This window comes from Lepisosteus platostomus, chromosome 13, assembly GCF_059453375.1.
Source record: "Lepisosteus platostomus isolate fLepPlt1 chromosome 13, fLepPlt1.hap1, whole genome shotgun sequence".
Lineage (NCBI taxonomy): Eukaryota > Metazoa > Chordata > Actinopteri > Semionotiformes > Lepisosteidae > Lepisosteus > Lepisosteus platostomus.
Window position 1 is genome coordinate 28,578,848 of NC_142623.1, and position 20,547 is coordinate 28,599,394.

At 39.1% G+C, this 20,547-nt stretch overlaps 1 protein-coding gene across 4 annotated transcripts in view; it reads right to left on the reverse strand.

Annotated features, from left to right (window-relative positions):
• The window catches only part of LOC148650317 (rho GTPase-activating protein 26-like), an 84,778-nt gene that overhangs the window by 33,977 nt on the left and 30,254 nt on the right, over nt 1-20,547 (reverse strand). For all 4 annotated transcript variants that reach the window (XR_015926079.1, XR_015926078.1, XM_088603995.1 and 1 more), the window contains exons 2-9: nt 9,978-10,073; nt 8,659-8,720; nt 7,927-7,998; nt 5,722-5,823; nt 4,717-4,827; nt 4,493-4,597; nt 2,999-3,128; nt 1,810-1,910 (exon numbers count right to left, since the gene is read on the reverse strand). Coding sequence is in view for 2 of the 4 variants with exons in the window: in XM_088603995.1 (XP_088460121.1) it covers nt 1,810-1,910; nt 2,999-3,128; nt 4,493-4,597; nt 4,717-4,827; nt 5,722-5,823; nt 7,927-7,998; nt 8,659-8,720; nt 9,978-10,073 (779 nt within the window). In the remaining 2 variants the exon portion in view is untranslated. The remainder of the gene's footprint in view (nt 1-1,809; nt 1,911-2,998; nt 3,129-4,492; nt 4,598-4,716; nt 4,828-5,721; nt 5,824-7,926; nt 7,999-8,658; nt 8,721-9,977; nt 10,074-20,547) is intronic.

Consider the following 20,547-nt stretch of genomic DNA (forward strand, 5'->3'; position numbering starts at 1 on the left):
TAATAATAATTAATAATGATTGCTTACTCTTATATAGCGCTTTTCTGGACACTCCACTCAAAGCGCTTTACAGGTAATGGGGACTCCACCACCACCAATGTGCAGCATCCACCTGGATGATGCGACGGCAGCCATAGTGCGCCAGAACGCTCACCACACATCAGCTATCAGTGAGGAGGAGAGCAGAGTAATGTAGCCAATTCATAGAGGGGGGTTATTAGGAGGCCAAGATTGGTAAGGGCCAATGGGAAATTTGGGACTGCACTGCAGTTAAACCCCTACTCTTTTTGAGAAACGCCCTGGGATTTTTAATGACCACAGAGACCTCGAGTCAGGACCTCGGTTTTAAGTCTCATCCGAAGGATGGCGCCTGTTTACAGTATAGTGTCCCCATCACTATACTGGGGCATTAGGACCCACATGGACCGCAGGGTGAGTGCCCCCTGCTGGCCCCACTAACCCCCTTTTCCAGCAGCAACCTTAGTTTTTCCCATGAGGTCTCTCATCCAGGTACTGACCAGGCTCACACCTGCTTAGCTTCAGTGGGTTGCCAGTTGTGAGTTGCAGGGTGATATGGCTGCAGGCCATATCAGTATGACACAAACAGGAGAAAGGGTCTTCTCCACCCTTAAAAAAAATATTTTTTTCTTCTTTACTTCCCTTTAAATGCTGGTGTAGTGTGGTAAGAAACTCCTCGAGAACAGGGAGCATTCACCTGATTAAGGTTCTCAACTAGAGGTTTATACCAGATATTCATACTCTAAGAATAACTTGGTTGTATCCAGTGAAGCAGTTCACAGACTGGTAGACCTTCAATACAAGAAGTTGCCAGTTTCCTGTGCAATGTGCATTAAGATTCTTCTTAAGCTGCAATTATTTAAATCAATTGAGCCAGTGATGCCCTAGTGCAATGATCCTGGTCCTGGAGGGCAGCAGTCCAACAGGATTTATAAGTCACTTATAATTATCAATAAGAAAAGAAACGGTGCTAATATAGTCCTATTAAGTCAGCAACTGATACAAATAGTCATTAAAAGGCCAGGGTGGAAGGAAGACATGGCTGACCTCCAGCATTCCAGGATTGAATATCGGTGCCCTTGTGAACAAGAGTATCTCTAAATGTAAGAGATTTGACTGTGAAGAGGTCATGCTGCATTCATGTTATTGATAATAGCTTCCCCTGTATCACTGGAAGGATACAAGGTCTGCAGACTCTGATTCAGCATAAAGTCTTTAGTGCAGAAAATAACCACCTTCTGAACCATACTGTCTACCAGAAGTCAGCCGTAAAATAAGCATGTTATGAGCATCAACAATCTACTCAGTTCCCAATTAAATAGGTCTCAGTTTTTGACTATTAAAACTCATAAATAGAAAATAACAAGGTTGTCACTTTCTGTAGCTTTTGAGAAGATTCCACAAAACCTTGATCACAGCAACAAGGTAAACTTGAGCAGCCTGTATGAAACATTGCAGCAGCTATTCTGTCACATTTACCAGTCAAAATGTAATTGGTTCACTGTCAGATATGCCTCTTTATTAACATTACTTGTTCCCCTATTAACATCTACAAAGCAAAAAAGCTACTTTTTTAAACTACAAAATGCAGAGCTATCAGGATTAACTGTCATCTCAAATCAAATTGGTAAATATATATTTAGAGGTTTTTCTGCATCAGGAAAGATACTGAATCAGAATGCAACAACAAAAAATGTCCTGCTGTAGCAATGCAGAACACTGGAAATGCATTACGACATACAGAAGAATACACGCCTGTCAAGAAGAAGCACTGCATTCAGGCCTACTCACCACCTTCCCTCCAGATTTTTGGTCAAACAGAACCATGGTCACACGTCTGGGCTCCCGGTAGTAAGTGCAGTAATGTTTCACCCAGGTGTACACAAAGGAACCTGTTGGGAGACAAGAGACTGTGGTTAAATATTTGAGCCTCGTGTTTAATGGTGCAATGCATCATGGGCGGTGCGGTGGTTCTGTGGCTAAGGATCTGCACCTGTGGCTGGAAGGTTGCCGTTTCGTATCCCGCGGCCGGCAGAGGAATCCTACTTCGTTGGGCCCCTGAGCAAGGCCCTTAACCCCAACTGCTCCAGGGGCGCCGTATAAATGGCTGACCCTGCACTCCGACCCCAAGCTTCTCTCCCTATCTTGTGTGTCTCATGGAGAGCAAGCCGTGGTATGTGAAAAGACAAATTCCTAATACAAGAAATTGTATATGGCCAATAAAGTGATCTCTTAAATATTGTAACGGAAGCAATACCGATGGTCAAAATTATATTCAGCAGAGACTAAAATATGCAGTAACTGTTTAACAAGGGCTATAGCAGTTAATCTTCCAATTATATCTCAAGGTATGAATAAGTTCAACCTCAAGAATCTGACTTATACTTTATATATGTATATGTGATGATCGCACTGTATGTGGCCATAGTTAGGGCCAAAAATGCTTCACATGGGTTTTAGAACATCAAAATGTAAAGCAAATGTAAACTTCAGGTCTTTCTGGACTTCACCTTATCTTTAATTTAGAAATTAAAATTAGATTAGACATTAGATAAAATAGCTAAGAAAATGCATTGAGCTGATAGCTGGTGGTTGGGGTAAAAGTAAAACTCGTGTTCTGGATTTATTTTGAATGTCTAAATTAAAAGAGGATGTGTGTTCAGGATGACCTTAAATTGAAGCAATTTAACCATCGTAATGATCAGGTTACAGGTGATTTTTTTAAATTAAGTAATTTAGAGAATATATAGTTCAAAACTCTCTTAATTGAGGAAATGATTTACTTACTTTATCAAAAGCTTACAAACGTTCCTAATCTTAAAAAAAAATACAGGTGACTGAAGGTGACCTAGACAATCTCTGATTCGGAAAATAACTAAGTGGAGTTTTCCGAGAACTGAAAACCACGTGTTTAGGTCTGAACTAGTTTCTTGATGGAGGTTCTGCCCCACATGGTCATTCAAACAAGTTGGTTACTCACGTTTCTCCTGCACAAACAGGTATCCCTCCATGGTGTGGGGGCTGACACTCTTGTGCTCGTGTGGGTTCTCCTTCATCTTCTTCATTAGACACTCCACTTCCGACCTTGTGCTTTCAAACCGATTCCTCGTCTGATGGAAAAATAAGGGTTGGTCCCATCAGCCTAGACCAGGACCTTTCTGCTGCATGATAAATCCTGATCATGGGCCTTCTGAGAGGCTCAACTGATAAAAATGCAGAGTCATCCCAAACGCCGGTTGAGCCCTATGATAAAGGTGTCCTGGTTTGAGCCTCGGTCCTGTCACTAGCTGACTGTGACTGGGATTCCCCCTGCAGCAGCACACAACCAACTGTATCTGGCTGAGCTCAGCCTCTGTCAGAATTGAAACAAAGTCGCTCACGGCCTCAGAGACAGACAGTGCTACATCCTAGACAGAGTTGAACTCTACTGTACCAAAAGACCAGGTCTTTTGCCACAAGAGAATTCAGCACTAAGTTTCAAGAGAGTGACATCAGTGCCACTGAGGCCTGTTACACAAGGGTAAGATTAGTCAGCCAGGAAGGTCTCAGTTCTCAAGTGTCACAGTGACCACTGTAGCCCTGTGGATCTGTCTGTGTGGGACGTGCCTTTCCACCAATCAGTGCTGGACCACCATAACAGAGCTATCACTACCTGCTACTGGCAAGATGAGTGTGTCACTGACGTCTGCCTATACTTTTTCCCCTGTGTGCGGTCACAGGGTTTATAGCCAAGACAAGATAAACACAATGTGGGATTGCAAACTTGGTAGAAAAAAAAATGGTGATTCCAACTAAAAGAGCCACTCACTATACTGTCTTCAAATAATTTTAGACAACCATTAGTCAATAGAAATGTATTTTACATACGAACAGAAAGGTCACAAAGGAGATGAGCCCATTCAGTCCATCTGGCCAGTTTGGAAGTTAGAAGTTACTGTAACTGTTTCTTAAAGGAAGCCAGGTTATTGGCTCCAACAACATGGCTGGGTAATGCTGTTCCAGACTCCCACAACTCTTTGCATAATGAAGTGCCTCCTGTCCTTGGTTTCAAATGCACTTATACATACATTAGTTTCCACCTGTGTTTCTGGTTTATGTTTCAGAATCAGACAACTGTAACATATGCAATGAAAACTTTCTAAAGATATAAAGATAAATTATTATGTTGTAGATAACAATGAAGAGCAAAAATATTTGATGATAACACTGAACTTTGTCCATAGTGTCATATTAAATAAACCATTTCATCTGCAGAGAGAATGAAGAAGAATTGACAGGGCCAACAAGTGGTACTGTATACTGAATATATAAATTCAAAAACAGTATTTTTGAAGAACATTTACAAAAGCCACAATGTCAAGAAATACTGAAGAGAGCTGTCTTAATCCAGAATGATGAGCAATGGACGTTCACCCTCTGTGTCAAGCATAACTACATTTAGTCATATTCCATGCTACAGGAATTATGCTCTTACATTTTGGATGCTAATGGTGAGGTCTGTTTTGAAGTGGTTGAAGTCTTTTGCCAGTTCATAACCATGGTGGTAATACGTGAACAATCCTTGAAGGAATGCTAGCAACTGAAAAAAAAATATGGAAAGAAAGAAGACAATTAGTAGATGCCTCAATTATTTCAAAGAGTTGTACTCTTCGGTTTTGCATAGTAATTCGGTGATGAAAAGGTTAGGATATTACATACAGGTTCAACAAATTCAAACATCTTTCTCTCCTGGACCTCCTGCACCTTGAAGACGTACTCCAGAGACACTTCGTAGAAGTGCTGCCTGACATTGTCCACCTGAGCATCAGCCTGCAGGGACAAAGAATATCTGCCATCAGCACATAATGTCCTCAGTGGCTGTGCGCACACCACAGGGCTCTGACCAGTCCCCAATCAGCACATAGTGACCTCACTGGCCTTGCGCTCACCACAGGGCTCTGACCACTCCCCAATCAGCACATACTGTCTTCACTGGCCCTGCACTCACCACAGGGCTCTGACCAGTCCCCAACCAGCACATACTGACCTCACTGGCCCTGTGCTCACCACAGGGCTCTGACCAGTTCCCAACCAGCACATACTGACCTCACTGGCCCTGTGCTCACCACAGGGCTCTGACCAGTTCACAATCAGCACATACTGACCTCACTGGCCGTGCATACACTACAGGGGTCTGACCAGTCCCCAATCCGCAGATAGTGACCTCACTGGCCCTGCGCTCACCACAGGGCTCTGACCACTTGCCAATCAGCACATACTGTCTTCACTGGCCCTGCGCTCACCACAGGGCTCTGGCCAGTCCCCAGTCAGCACATACTGTCTTCACTGGCCCTGATCAGGACTATGAACACCAATTTGACAGAATAAACAAAACAAACTCACATTAGTGCTGTGGCTACAATAATGCCTAAGGTCCATCAGTAAGTCTTATTTCCAAAACAAGTTGTCAATTTAATAATTATTTCCAGTCCTTTTTTCTGGGAGAAAAGGCAGAACAGTTTGTAGCTAATTAATTGCCCTATGTGGACTACTACAGCTTTACATAAAACTAGAGCTCAGAATGGACAGTGTTTAATTTTTTCAGAACATTGGTTTCAGTTTGCACATCTGTGGAAAGATGGCTGCAAAGGAAGTTTTCTCAAAAATCACTTAAAACATATCTCACTAATTTAAATCGATATTTCACAGATTCGTTTTATTTACCTCATGGAGCTGAGCCTCCTTTTTCTTAGAGGACAGGCCTAAGTGCTTCTCCAAGACACTGCAGTACTTCTCAGTCTCCTTGTCATACTTCTTCTTTGCTTCCTGAAATGGAAGACAGAACACAGAAAGCTCTCCAACAAATGTTTTCACAGAAAAGACAGCCAAAGTTCAATGCGGGAAAATAAAATCACAGTTAACAAGATCTGCATGATCACATTCTACAAACATCTCCCCCATCAGAGTGATCAAAGAGGCCAGCACAAGGACATGGTCGTTGGTGTTGCTGCTTCATAGTTCCGAGGTCTAGGGTCGGTTCTGCCTTGTTTCTGTCTGTGTGGAGTTTGCACATCCTCCTCCATGTTCAAGCAGGGTTTCTCTTGGTTTTCCTCTCACCTCTCAAAGACATGCAGGGTAGTTCAGTTGATTATTCTAACCTGTCCCTTTACTCGGAGCCCTACTGGCATCCCATCCAGAGCAATAGCTGATTGCCGTGTCCTGCCTCTCATGCTATGCTTCAGCATGGGCTCCAGCTTGCCAAGGCCTTCACCGGGATTAGCTGCTAAGCAGTAATGAATGAATGAATGGATGGATGGATGTAATGGCAAAGGACTGTTAACTATGCCGCTAATACTTCTGATCGATACCACATCTAGTGTACATGTCAACTAAAAAAAAAAGTGCCCCTACTAGCATTGCATTCTAGAGCCTCTCATTACCATAAAAGTCCATAAATCTTAACGGAGTAACAATCTGTTCTGCAGTATCTCTGCAGAACAAACTTTTTAAATAAAAGTGTTTTTTATAAAAAGCATTACAGTTAATGTTATTGCCTGTAGTGTTTATTCCTCACATGTTTGAGTTCTACATTTTACAGCCAAAAAAAGATTTTATTCTACCAGGATCTCCACTCTTTAGCCTGATCTGAACTACCACAGGTTCTCCACTCTGTTGCCATTTCTCCATAAGGAAGAAATCACACACTTGGAAATCTCCAAATCTCTTCACACATGCCAAATTTGGCTATGGCCAATACACCAATCATACCCCCTTCATAAAAAAAAAAAACTACAGAATTTATTTGAATCTTTCCTCCTCAAAACCATGGAACACACTGGACATTTTTACATTTATGTTTAAAATATAAAATGAAGAATGCAGCCAAACAAGATGTAATCAACTCCAAACATCCACATCTATTAGGCATGAATGTCACGACATTTGCTATCTACCTTTAAAGAAGTGTTTTCGTTGAAAAGGATGGTCCATTAAAAACTACAAAATATTTTTTTCATATGCTTGTTTGGAAAAACCCAATTTTATAACCAAGCTGGATTTTAATTTTGCAGTACTGGCAATGGCTAAAGTTCCCTTTATCCTCTCCGATTAAGAAAAATAATCTTAACCAAACTTTTCTGGTTTGTATCACATTGACAGATGTTGTTTACAAAGCTAAAGCTGCACAGTCATTTGCGGTGAACCTCTGCCAGTGCCAAAGGATTTTGTGTTATGGAAACTTAGGGAAAGATATGGTACCAAAGGCACTGGTAATTGAACTCACAACAAATAATCTTAATAAATAATCAAGAAAAAAAGTATGAATGGAATTTTGTGTGACATCTATGACATCTATCCATATGAAAGTAAAGTGCTTAAAGAATTATCAATATGGTCAGCCAGTGCCTTACTACCTACAACTGGATTTGTATATGAATTAACTTCTTGTCTGAAAGGCCCAAAACATATTTTTTTCCAGATTAAATGGAAGCACACCCCGAGCTCTTTGTGTGCACCACCTATGTCAGTCTATACAATGAACTGTAATGGTGGGCAGGGGGTACTAGTCAGTTTCAATGTGGTCAAGTGGGATCAAAGCATACCACCATATGGCATAGGACTTTGTCAGAAACCTGTTCACAAATGACAAAAAGATTTAACAGCCAAAACAGAGAGAATTAACCCTAACTTTGTCAAACTCAACATTTACCTAGAATCCAGTGTTGTGTTTCAATAACAATTTGTCTTATCTAGCATTTTGCCCTACCAACCAAAAGATGGCAGTATTATGAAAGGAATTTTTGTACCCTTCTGTTTTAACATCCACAGGGGTCGCTCATTAACCAGGATCCTGTTTAAGAGAAAACACTACATCAACACACCCGCCCACTCCCGCCAGTTCTCACCTGCTCTACATCTAGATCAAATTACCTTAGCGGCACCAATCTGCTCTTTGCGGAATCGTTCCAGGGGGGTGATCAAAACTTCACTGGCGTTTTCAATCTGAAGGAGACACCGAGGTCAAGAGGGCAACAGAGGGGCATGTCGACGTAGACAAAGAAAAGCCCATTTCTTTCAAATGCTGTTGTGGGGCTTGTACAAGGCTCATATCGTCTTTACTACATGAATTAAATTTCTCATTGATTAATAAAACTGTTATAAATGAAAAGATTAATGAAAACTATTTTCAAATAACTGTAAAAAATCATAAAAATTTCATAATAACCCTTCCTCACATAAAATTAGAGCTTTTTATGCAGTACATGTGTATTAAAAGGGCCGTTGTCTAAAATGGAAAACACACATTTAAAATAAAAACCCTCTCTAAAAACCTCTAAACAAAGGAGGGCTGTCCAAGACATGAGGTCAAATAATGAACAAAGCACTTTTATTTTCATCTTTTCACAGAATTGATTAAATTCTAACTGAATAAGTTAATTTTGTATACTTTAAAATGTAACGACTTTATGATATGCAGTATCTAACTGAAGACAATGGCCCCTGTGTATTACATTAATGTGGTATTCCACTGTTTAACACCACAGGGCTCATGTCCACGTAGGACCTTCTGAGAGTCTGAGGGGAGGATGGAGCTGCAATGATAAGATTAAACGCATAGCTCTTACTTTCTTAAACACGGACACCTGTGTCTTAAAAACTCACCATCCGCGTCCTCTCATCTTCCAGGTTTTTTAAAACGCCTGCAAACTCCTGAAGTGATTTTGCTAAGAAAGACAGCGAGAAAAAAAGACCCCAAGACTGTTAATACAGACTTGTACTAAAATGCTAACAAAAACACCCATGAACATTCACAACATCATTACAATGCACAGTATAGACTTGCAAAAGTGGTGCACACACAACCACTGGCAAATTGCTTAACATTGTTTTCTACAGATCAAGTAATGCACATGCAGATACATTTATCTGTAGAGATACACTGGGTAGTTTCACCATTTAAATGAACGGCATTAAAGAACAAAAAGTGAATTTTATATTATTAGAACTGAAAAATGAAAAAAGTAATACTTTTAAAATTTATCATTTGTGTAGTACAACTTGGTCTAAGGCTTTTGAATACATAAGGTAAGGTAATGGCATCTATTTCTTGTTTATTGGTACATATTCTTGCTGGAAACCAACTAGTATTAAGGGAATCGTACATATCGCTTTCCCATATAATTTCAACCCTCTGTCCTGTTTCCCTCGGTGACACTGACACATTAAATCTAGTGTAGTACAAATCCGTTTCAAACTCTGACTGACACCTCTCTGACATGCTCACAGGAAGAGCTGACAGCGTCGGGATGGATAATGCACTATAATAATCTATGAGCTTCAGTACTCGGACTGCACACAATTTGTGGTTTCCCAACTGCCCATGGACAAAGCATTCACAGGACCCAGGTACCCAAGGTACTGTTTTCACAGCTGTCTTCCTAAATCATGCTTCAAAAGTGGTAGAGTTAGGCAGGGATGCTCAGGTGCATCTCAGTGCCCAGGTCACTGTGCATTTGAAGTCTCTGACCTATTACTATCAAAGGCATAACAACACATCCACACCTGTTTCTGTATCTCATATGTATCTCCATATGTTGATTGTGAATTTCAGCCAGTGTTGTGCTCTTTGCACAAAAAAATGATTCTTGCAGCTTTCTTCAAGTCTTGATCATATTTGCAAAAATTCCAACTTTAAACTAATACTTCACATTACCATGGACAGGTGATGCTCTCCTCTGAATTTGGTGTGAAGGAGCTCTATCAATTTAAATCCATTGGTGTAATGAGTTTTCAACAGTGAGAGATCCCATTATTTTATTTATTGAATCGCCCTTGTGAACTTCTGTTATCAGAAGAAATACAGAAAGGAGCCCCAGAACATTACAGAGAGAGAATCAGCTTTTTTGGAGGGATATTTCAAGAACAACATTTTTATTAATCAAAAGAGGAGAATAAAAGGACATGATATCAGAACTGCTTACCAATACATATTTCATCATCTGTCTCAGCGTCTCCTATACATTGGAACTTGAATTCGTTCAGTGATTCGGCAAACTTCCTCTTCGCTGATGACAGATCTAGAACAAAAAAATTCAATTTGTTTGTGGGCTATATTGTACATATAGTAAAATGTAAAACATTCAGAAAACAGTAAATAGATCAACAGTCTGCAAAAGCTCAGCTTTACCTAAAATAGGAATTTGGTGATAATTCAGGAATAGTTAAGAATTTGTTTTATTCATTTAGTACAGTACACTACTGTTCTAACATCTCAGGCAAATTCTGGAACACAGCACTTATTACACTAGTAAAAGCACAAAGAAACCTGACCTGAGTTGTTGATATAACACCAGTGATCCAAGTGAAGATATTAAACTGTGAAACTTCATTTAGAGTAACACACTCCTTTGATAATGATAAATGCTATTTTGTACAAGCATCTGCATTTGATAATACATACGTAACGACTTGTGAACACTCATTTCATAACCAGCTGTATACAATTCATCAGGTGATGACAGATTTCTGAAGAATCATATGTAAACAATTTTCTCCAAGCAATCTGACACAGAATATTTTTTCAAAATCTGAGAAAAGGAGAATTTTGAAAAAAAGAAAAATAAGATATTATATGGAAAAAAAGAAGATAAGACAGCAGAAAGAAATAGCGCATTTTCTACAGCAACATAAAAAATGCACAAATTCTACAGGGGAATCTATTTTTAGTATTATTCACATTTTTTTTTTCAAAATAAACAAAGACTAACACATAAAATAACATTTTTCATGAACCATACTTTTTCATTTTTATGACTTTTAATGCCACAGGTACCGAGCTGTGTGGATCATCTCTTCACTTTACAGCAGACAGCAATTAAGCGGAGAATGTTCGTGACTGAAATGTTATTTTCAATAACTTTTAACTATCCTTCAAGAATTGGCTTGATGGGAGTCTCAGTTCAATAAGCATTTAAATAAAAACTAAAATCCTTTCTTACTTTACATCTGGAAAGAATACAGACGTTAAAAAGCGACACATGGGAATATGAAACAAAAGCCTAATTTCATCAATTTAAATCTAAACAATCTAGTTTCTTGTGAGCCAATTCGAGTAGACTTTTTAGAAACGTTTCGAGAAACGGGGGCATCGTGGAGTGGTACCAGTTTTTTCTGAAACTACATATTTGTCCAGTTACTGCTGAACTTCACAATTACCACGACAGAACCTGACCTTCTGAAGCAGCTAGGATGAAGGGAAACATCCCTTACAATCAAAAAATAAAAATGGAACCAAGCCATCTTTTATTCCCGCAGCTATTAACCTGTTCAATTTGGGCAACATACCGTGCATTTTACTTTATTTAAATATATATTTATCTTCTTTCTCACCATACATGTATGTCTTTTATTTGTTAATGGGTTCATGTTGTGTTAAATGTTTTGTGTATTGTGTTGTGTCTTTTACCTGCCTGCAAAGGAGAATTCCACAATGTGGCACAATAAAGTAACATGTAAAGGTTTATTCTGTGCTGAAAAGAAAAGAGACACAATGTTTCAGCTGCGGAGCCTTTTCAACAGCAAAAACATTGTCTCTTTTCTTTTCAGCATGGAATAAACCTTTACTTGTTCCATTGCAGCCTATAGACGCTGACGCAGCTCCCTACTTGAACTTTAATAAAGTAATATCTTCTTCCTGTGTTTGTGTGGGTTTCATATCACAGTGGAGAGACATACTTCTAGGTTGATTGGCTTCAGGGCAAACTGGCCTATGGAGTGTGTGAGTGAGCATTTGTCTCTGTGTACCCTGCGATGGACTGGTGTCCCATCCAGGATGTATCCTGCTTTGCACCCGTTGCTTGCTGGGAAAGGCTCTGGCTCCTCAGAGACCCTGAATTGGAAGAAGCAGTTAGAAAATGGAGGGGTAATAATGAATGGAAAGGTACCACAGAGGGAATAAAGTGTGGACAAACTTGAGGAAAGGGAAAACCTGAACTAGTGACAGAACTGAAGACATAAAATGAAAAACGCAGCTGAAGAAATTTAAGCAATTGCCAAACTCCCCAGCTATGAAGGGGAAGAAGGTCACGGCACAAGCTACTGTATCTACATTTACTCTGGGGTTTTCAAATGGAGTTCCTTGTTTACCATTTATAATAGAGGCCAGGGTCATTTATAAATGAATTCTGGTGTTAAAAAGCCTGAAAGTGTTATTTTGTCTTATTTGATGGTTGCGGTTAGATTCCTGGCTATTATTTCTTCACTCATTTGCATTTTATTATACAGGAATGTGAAAATTATTTGAGACAGGGGGAGCAGGAGCTTTTTAAACTTGGTTATTTGCTATGGAGTCCCTGCTTGCCTGGGTTTCTTTCTCTCTTTATAAAGATCATTTACCTCCTGTTGTAGTTCCAAACAGGCACTCCCTAATGGTGTTTGGATGTATTTCTCGGAGAATTGCACGTTCTTAGCTGGCTAACACCAGAGAGTGGAAAAACCCACACTTTACATTCAGGATCTTTTTACTGTGGGTCTTATTGTTCTTTTTAATTCATTGCCAGAATAGACATTATACACCTGCTTTGTTTTTCTTTGTACTTCTTATGTACATTGTAAGTTCGATTCTTAAAGTTTGTTTTAGAAGTCCTGCAATTTGAGGTTGTTGTCAGTGGAAGTGGTAATGTATTATATCTGATGACCTGTTTGACAGTTTTTTTTTCATTTTCTCCCTTATTATTTTTAATTTTACAAGCCCAGCTATAGGGGTCATGAAGACATTCAAAAGAAAGATATAAAATTTTTTAAAAAAACATTGATCACACTTGATTTACAATCAATGAGATATGCGGCATTTTAATACAAACAAAGAATGCTTTCTTTGTTAATACGCAGATGGCAAACTCAAATAACTTGCCTTACAAGATCATTGATTGATGATTCGAGCTCTTGGGAAATACTGTCAACAGCAGGAGGTGGGGCAGTCTGGAAATCACATTGCTCAAAGAAAGTGCCCTATGGCCCTATCACAAAACCAGGACTACCTACAGAAGTAATCAGCTGCTACTGTACATGCATTCTTAGAACTGCACCAAAGGGTGTGCATGATTACAATTTAATCATCGGACATTTCAGCTTGCATACCATCAAAGGAATAAATGAGCTTTTCTCATACAGTGTGCTGACTGAGGATTTGACATGACAAGTTAATGAAAACCAAGTTACTTTCTAAATCTCCACAATCCACAGCCGCAGCCTGGATAAAAATACTGTACCAAAACAAAGAACGAATGAAGAATCAAATCACATTTTCTTTCATGTTTGACTTATGGGGGAGGGCTAAGGGGGTTTGTTTAGTGATTATTAAAAGAGCTGAGTGAATCCTCAAGAATCTTACAACAAACTGACAAGCCAGCAATGTGATTGACACACTGAACGTTAGATGTTTCCCAAAACGCACACAATTACATGTAAACTTCAATACGACTTCTATTTACAGTTGTCTGGCCTTCTTCCAAGGAAAATAGATATTTTGGAAAAAAAATCATTTATGATGCAGATCAAGATGTCACAAACGTGCAAGACTATAAAGAAGATTAAAGCCTGCATTTCTACTTTAATTGCAATGTATGATTTCCAGATGAACCACATACAGTTTTTAAGACATGAAGTCATCTACAGTGAAGGGTAGATCTATCATGGATTTACCAGACAGCAATGCCTTCAATCACTGACACCTTGTTCCAAGATCGAGAAAAAGGGTTCATATTTGCCCTCAAAAGTGCCCATGCAGGTTGATTCAAATTTTTGATTACTCTGTCTTCACTTTGCCCTTGAGCACAAATTTACAGTAAAAAAAAAAAAAAGAAGAGGACCTTTTAAATCAGCAGTCACTATATCGAAAATCTTCTTTACAACATTTTACAATTTAAACCTGTCTTACAAATTAACCAATTGAAATGCTTATTGTGCTTTAGTATCTATGCACTTAGAAATGTAAGTTTAATTTACATGACAAATTCTGAACAGGACATTTTACATTATTGACAGCAGAAATTCTTCGTCACAGGAAGTAAGCATAGAGAACTGTGTACCACATGGTGTGTGACTCAAGACAATTTATGAGAAACAATTACAACATGTAGAAGCTATTAGTTTGTATCATCAGAAGAAGCCGTATACACCCATCCATCACATTTTAAAGAAGCTAACACTGCCTTATTCAAAGATTCATTGTTTAGCCTGCATCTTAATGTTCATATTATAACAGTGTCTGCTCAACTTTTGCAGAGCTCCAGGCCTAGCAAGAACAGACAGAGAACTCCGCTTACATAAGAAATCCAAACAACATTAACAACTGTTGAGCTCAGGGATGTATCCTCTGTAACACAAAGCCCAAAAGAGAGCCATCCCAGATTTCTTTGTTAACAATTTAACAGTAACTCCAAAAATCATATATTGCAATATGACTTTTTTTTCCCCAAATTCACCAACACGTTAAAAAATGCAAGTTATATTTTATTGTAAAGACATCAGTAATAACTCAGGACTCTGAAAAGCTACTGGGGTGGATCTTTTATCACAGAGGTTTTCAACCCCTGAAGCCATAGCATCTGAAAGACGTTTAATAAACTCTTTCTGCTGTATGGTTATGATTAATGAAAACCAAACATTTTTCCCAGAATTCTGGATTTCTAACAGTGAAACGGCATCCTGTTATTTTACCTTGAACAATTCCTATGGTACACTGTCGCCAACTACTTGGCCCTTATTTACCATCCTGCACCCTGAGAGAGGAGCTTCACAGACCCAGCAACAGATCAGCAAATGTCACCTGTTTCCTGTTTAACTTCCTAGTTACACATCAACACTAAAAAAGCATGTCACATTAACAGATCCTTACAGAGATCAATGTCCTCTGTAAACACTATTAAACCGGTTTCAAAGTAAAACTGAATACAGTGATGACGCTTTGCAAACATTTTTTCCAGTTGGGATTATGGCTGGATGCCTCAGGACTTTAATCTATTCAGGGTACTTCTGTAAACATTCTTTTACAAAACACTGCAAAGTGTTAACATACATTTTCTGCTTCTAGCTAAACTCCCAAGATTTTTTCTAGATTGTTTCTATAACCATTTACTAAGCTCCTAACTTTGGAAGTTTTATCGGTAATCTTTTTTTGCCCTCACAGAAATCTGAACAGTACTTCCACATCTGTATTTGGTGTATGTGTGTGTGGCTAGTTCAGGAAGAGTCTTACGGGGAGATTCCCTGCTCAGGCCCAGACTCTTCCCCTGACTCAGTGTGTGAGCAAGCTGCTTAACTTCCCTGTGCTCCATCCTTCAGACAACATGTAAAACTGATGTCCTGTTGTCAGTGAATCTGCAGCTACAGCTGCTGATGCACAGCTCTCCCCCAGCTCTTTGTAAGTTGTGCTGGACAAAAGCATTTGCTCATTCACTAATTACTAGGCAAACCATGAAAGATGTGTCTTAATAGGAGCCTACAGATGCTAGGCATGGTTTAACATTGAACTTCCACTTCACCATCAAGGTTGAAGGAAGGATAGCAAGAGACAAGATCTAAAAATAAACGACCCCCATGACCACCCACCTTTCCCCTCCTCGTTATCACAATCCCATGCAATTCTTTCCATAGACTCCCACTTCCTGATCTTCAGCACTATACAATAGGTCCAGAACAGCAGCAGAGCTACTGTACTGAAAGTGAAAGACTCAAGAATTCAAGGCTTTGAACGACCATTAACAGACAAGCCCTGCAAACCAAAGTTTAACAATATAAACTGTGACGTCCTAGACTGACCTTTTACAATAAACAAAATCCTCACTATTGTTTAAACAGAAAGAGTTTTATTAAGGGGATTTGTAAAACACCACACTATACGCATGGCCCTTCATTGTAAATTAATGTTTAGAGAGAGGAAAATAAAATACAATTAACGTGCATTAAATCTTAGGTAGCAGTTAAAACTTTGTTTCAAGATGTGAAGTATTTATTCCCTGATGACAGATTCAATAGAAATATCTGTGTTGTTCATAGGTCCAAGTATAACAACAGCGATGTGTGGTGTAAAGCTACCACAAGGAAATGCTATAAGATTTAGCAGTAATGTAAAATTACTTTGTCAAGGACAAAACATTTTGCTAACTGACCTCCGTACATGTCTGTATGCAGTAGCGCTGTTTGCATAGGGGCCTGGTGGGTGCTCTTATCTGCTCCATATTGTTTGGCCTGACTCAAAAAAGTAGAAGCGTACAGGTTGAAACTAATCTGAAATGAAATCTGCACAGCAAAACACGACAGAAGCCTGCTCCTTAGTCAACATTCGGCTCAGCAATGTGTCAGAGTAGCTGCTTTCCCCACGCATGCTTATTTTAAGAACGCTAACCAAAAGCGGCCAAGAAAATAAAAGCCAAATGTTGCAAATGCTGCATTTTTTTCAGAGAAGCCTGATCTGCGGGGACCCTGATGAAACTGCGATGAAGCAAAATCGAGACAGAATTGCCCAGAAAACTGCTATGGAGCATCCAGCATGGTTCAATGAGTCAGTGCCATAAAGGTCATCACTGAATGCTGCTGGTTCATTCAGATTTACTGAAAGCTATCCCCTAGACCCAGCACATTCCATCACACAGAACACGAGCAAGACCAACCACATACAGTAAAGCACTTGTTTCACATGTATAGTGCAGTCTATGAAAAAAGAATTTCATAAATAAATCCTCAGAGCCAATTTTCACAGCAAATTGAGAGCATATTAAACCCAGTCCATCCAAGCCAGAAATCTTTATCACATTGTGAAAAAAAAAAATAATTTCTGTTTAGTTGTGATAGAACAATACAGTGTTTTCTTTTTTCATTGCTTTTTTTTTTTGCTTTTGGCAGTTAATTCTGTAACGCTGTGGTGAGGATTACATGATATATCATTTAACCTAACTGGACGGTGCTGAGCTGGACAGGGAAAATGGTGAAGTGTTACATGTTAGGAAGGAGAGGCTCCTAAAGGTAGCAGAACTGACCTGCTTCTTCTCAAAGAAAGACGTTTTCATACAAAAGAAGAAATTAAAAGAAAGCCACACTGCACAGAAACTGGTTCTGTATAAAGGGTAGCCTTGAATATCCTTAGAAAGGCATTCGAAAAATGAAGCTGCTTTAGAATGCCTTATTACTGTACAACTCAACTAAATAACGGATTATAATAACTAAATTAAAAAACGGGTGTTAATGTTTTAAGTCATCGGCCTAGCACAAAAGAAGAGCCAGTAAACTGAAGCGTAAACATTCTCAGACTGTGAAAAGACCAAAGGTATCTAGGGTGAGAATAATGTACTCTGAATTTACAGAGGATTACAATATTTAAACAAGTTCCTTAACAGAGTGGCTATCTCAATAAACTCTAGCCAAACAGCAGGCTCATCTTTCAGATATTTTAAACTACTTAGGAAAGTGCTTATTATCTTAATAAATCAGCTATTTATTGTTCCATTAACAGCCTGGCAGCTGGAGCAGCCACAGGTTGAGGGCGAAATTCTAACCAGCCCACAGAACAAGCCACTGATTGAGATACTATTTCCCCCGTTACGCTTTCCTGCAAAACTCTCTCTCCCATTTTTTCCACACCAAAAACTGTCACTTCTGAGTAAATACGTGTACCTTCCAAATTAAAGCTAACTTTTTTCTTGTATTTTAACCCACATAAATTGGGATGTAGCCCCCCCCCACCCCTTCTAAAGGCTCTCATTTCTCCAGAGATTTTCTTTTCTTTGCTCTTCAAGGGCATCTGTTTACTTCAAACCAAATTAAATTAAATTACAGTGGTGTTTAATTGCACCAAGACAACAAAAGCCAACCCCACAGAGGCCAATTACAGAAAGCTTATTTGTGAAGCAGTAGTCACTATCGGTATTACTTATGAAGCAGCCTACAGCACTGCCTTCTTTTGATGTGTAAATAAGCTTTCCTTTAAGGAATTTTAATGAAAAGCACACACAAGTGGAGCATCCATGAAAGTATGGTCACTTAAATATGTATTTTATTAAAGTCTCATTGTATCTTTAAATCAAATGAGCATTGAGCTCTAAGCAACTGCCATATTTCCATGGCAATAAAGCAAAAGATTAAAACAGGAAATTACACAGCAGCACTGAGATGTTCCTCGTCTTGAGCAGAGCACTACAGCTCGGCAGTCTCCTTAGGTAAAAACTCCAGACAAGCGTAACGGTCAAAAAAACTCATTTTTATCATATAGAAACAGGCAGGTGGCCAAGGGGAGGCAGACCTTCAAGAGAGGACAGCGAAAACAAGGTTGTCTCACTTCACGGGGTTTGATTAGAGTACATCATCCTTGGACTCTGTCCAGTAAGCCAGTATCAGCAGGTGTAAACATGCAACACTCCCTAGGGACGAGCACGTTTCACATCCTGAAAGAAACTCGCCCATTATAGACGAGGCCATTTTACTTATTGAACAATATTCGCACAGGCAAGACTCCATAAAATGTGTTCTCACAAAATTAGCCAAACCCACTGGAAAAAATAGAACAGCAAATAAGTTAGGTGGCCACAGGAAATAAATAACTTGTACACCTTCTTTCATTCATCCTTCACATTGAAAGCTAATAAAAATAATTTTATTTTGAGACTGTCTGTTCACCCAAATTAGTTTGCTTCAGTAATTTCCCAGAAGCTGGTGAGTGTTTGTTTAGCACCATTTGGGTTATTTTATTGATAAACATCAATGCACTTCCTAACTCACCTTAAGCAGGTCACAGCAACTAAACTATGAAAGAAGACAAATCAGAAGCTTGGCTATTTTACATCACATGTAAGTGCTATAAATGAGGTTCATACATAAGTGCAAAACTGCATTCACCATGAATGCTCATACAAAAAGGCACCTTGAGCTAAGAGATTAAGTATGTATTTATATGATGTTCTGCAAAAAAGGAACAAAATAATGCAGATCAGCAATCTTAAACTACTGTTGATGAAAATTAACAGCTGTTCGAAAACATTGAAAAGTGTTTACTTCTTTAGAAATCAGGAAAAGGACCGATCTTGCAAGGTGACATGATCAGGGCCTGCACCTCAGCTCATCAGTTATCTGGCTGTTCAGGGGTCGTTTTCTCAGAACACAGATGTGATGCATTTGCTCGGTTAATTTTTGTCCCTACCTCCGAAGGTGCTAATACCCCTGAGCAAGAGTGGGCAGTAAACAGCTCTGATGGCAACAAGGAAAGTGCTGTACAAATAATGTACAAATAAGACTTCTTTAAATTTGAACATCGTCCTCAATACCGTAGGTCTGTGTTGTGCAATTGTGCACAGTGAAGCCTTTTTTTTTTCTAAATCTGTTTATAAATAAGGCCCGGTTGCCACAAAACATTGGAAGTCTGGCGCACATGATGCCAACGACCACCTTGAACTCCATAAGAAACCAACGATCAAACTGACATTTTTTGGAAAATATCCATTCATCGAAAATAAAACTAAAGTGGCTATTTGAAAATAAATGACTAACATATGGCAGGATTGGAGTAAAAGAGTAAAATGCATATTTGTATTTTTAAAAATCATATTCTAATAACTAAATACAAGAGTGGGGAATAGTGATAATGCATTTGTCATCACAGTCCAGAAATGAATTTCAAGCCTGGCAGAAAACCAGTAATCAGTCTGCGAATAACCCCTGACCTTAGAGGTATCTGCTCTAGTACTATATCTTTTTCTAAATAGTAAATTCAGTTTACTATTTCTAGTAGACCATGAATGCTTTGGTTAACTCCTGGTGAACAGGGGTCTCTAACTATAATCCTTTTGCAGGTCAGGTCAGTCAAGCAAGAAACTGCCTCATTTCAAACCCTGTTGTAAAACTAAACACAGCTTATGGGTTGTGACAGGACATGACAGGTCACATGGTCCATTCCAGAACACAACACAAAACTAGCCAGCCCTGGTACATGGTCAAATACCTTCCAGATTTCAAATGTGCCATCAACACTGGTTGGCTCCAAAGATCTACCCCTTCCTCGTTCTCTGCGGGAACACGCTGACCTACATTCTGCCTCCCACAGACTTGAGATGCATCTTTAATGCCTTCTTTTTTTTTTTTTTACAGGCCACTGCCTGCCAGCATCTCTCAAAATGCTGAGTAAATGAATGTTCATTGTCCTTCTTGCTGTTATTGTACTTTTCCACATCAGTGAATTATTTCCACTTGCACACACATTTTTGTTTCCGGTGTCACCTTTCTACACAGTCCTAGACCAGTGTTGTGGAGCAGGCAGGGACTGGATTACAGTTACCGACACCAGGCTACCACAGCCTGAATCACATTCTGTCAGCTTGCTATGTAAATGACTCTCAAGCACCTTGAACATCACCTCAAGGAGGCTGGAAGGTGCAAAGAGAGGTGTTCAATTTTTAGTCTTCCTACAGCACAGCTTTTTTTTTAAAAAAGACTTCCTTCAAAACTCTAGGTACATTATAACTAGGAAATATTATCCCAATTTCTCAAAATAAAATTTCAAAACAG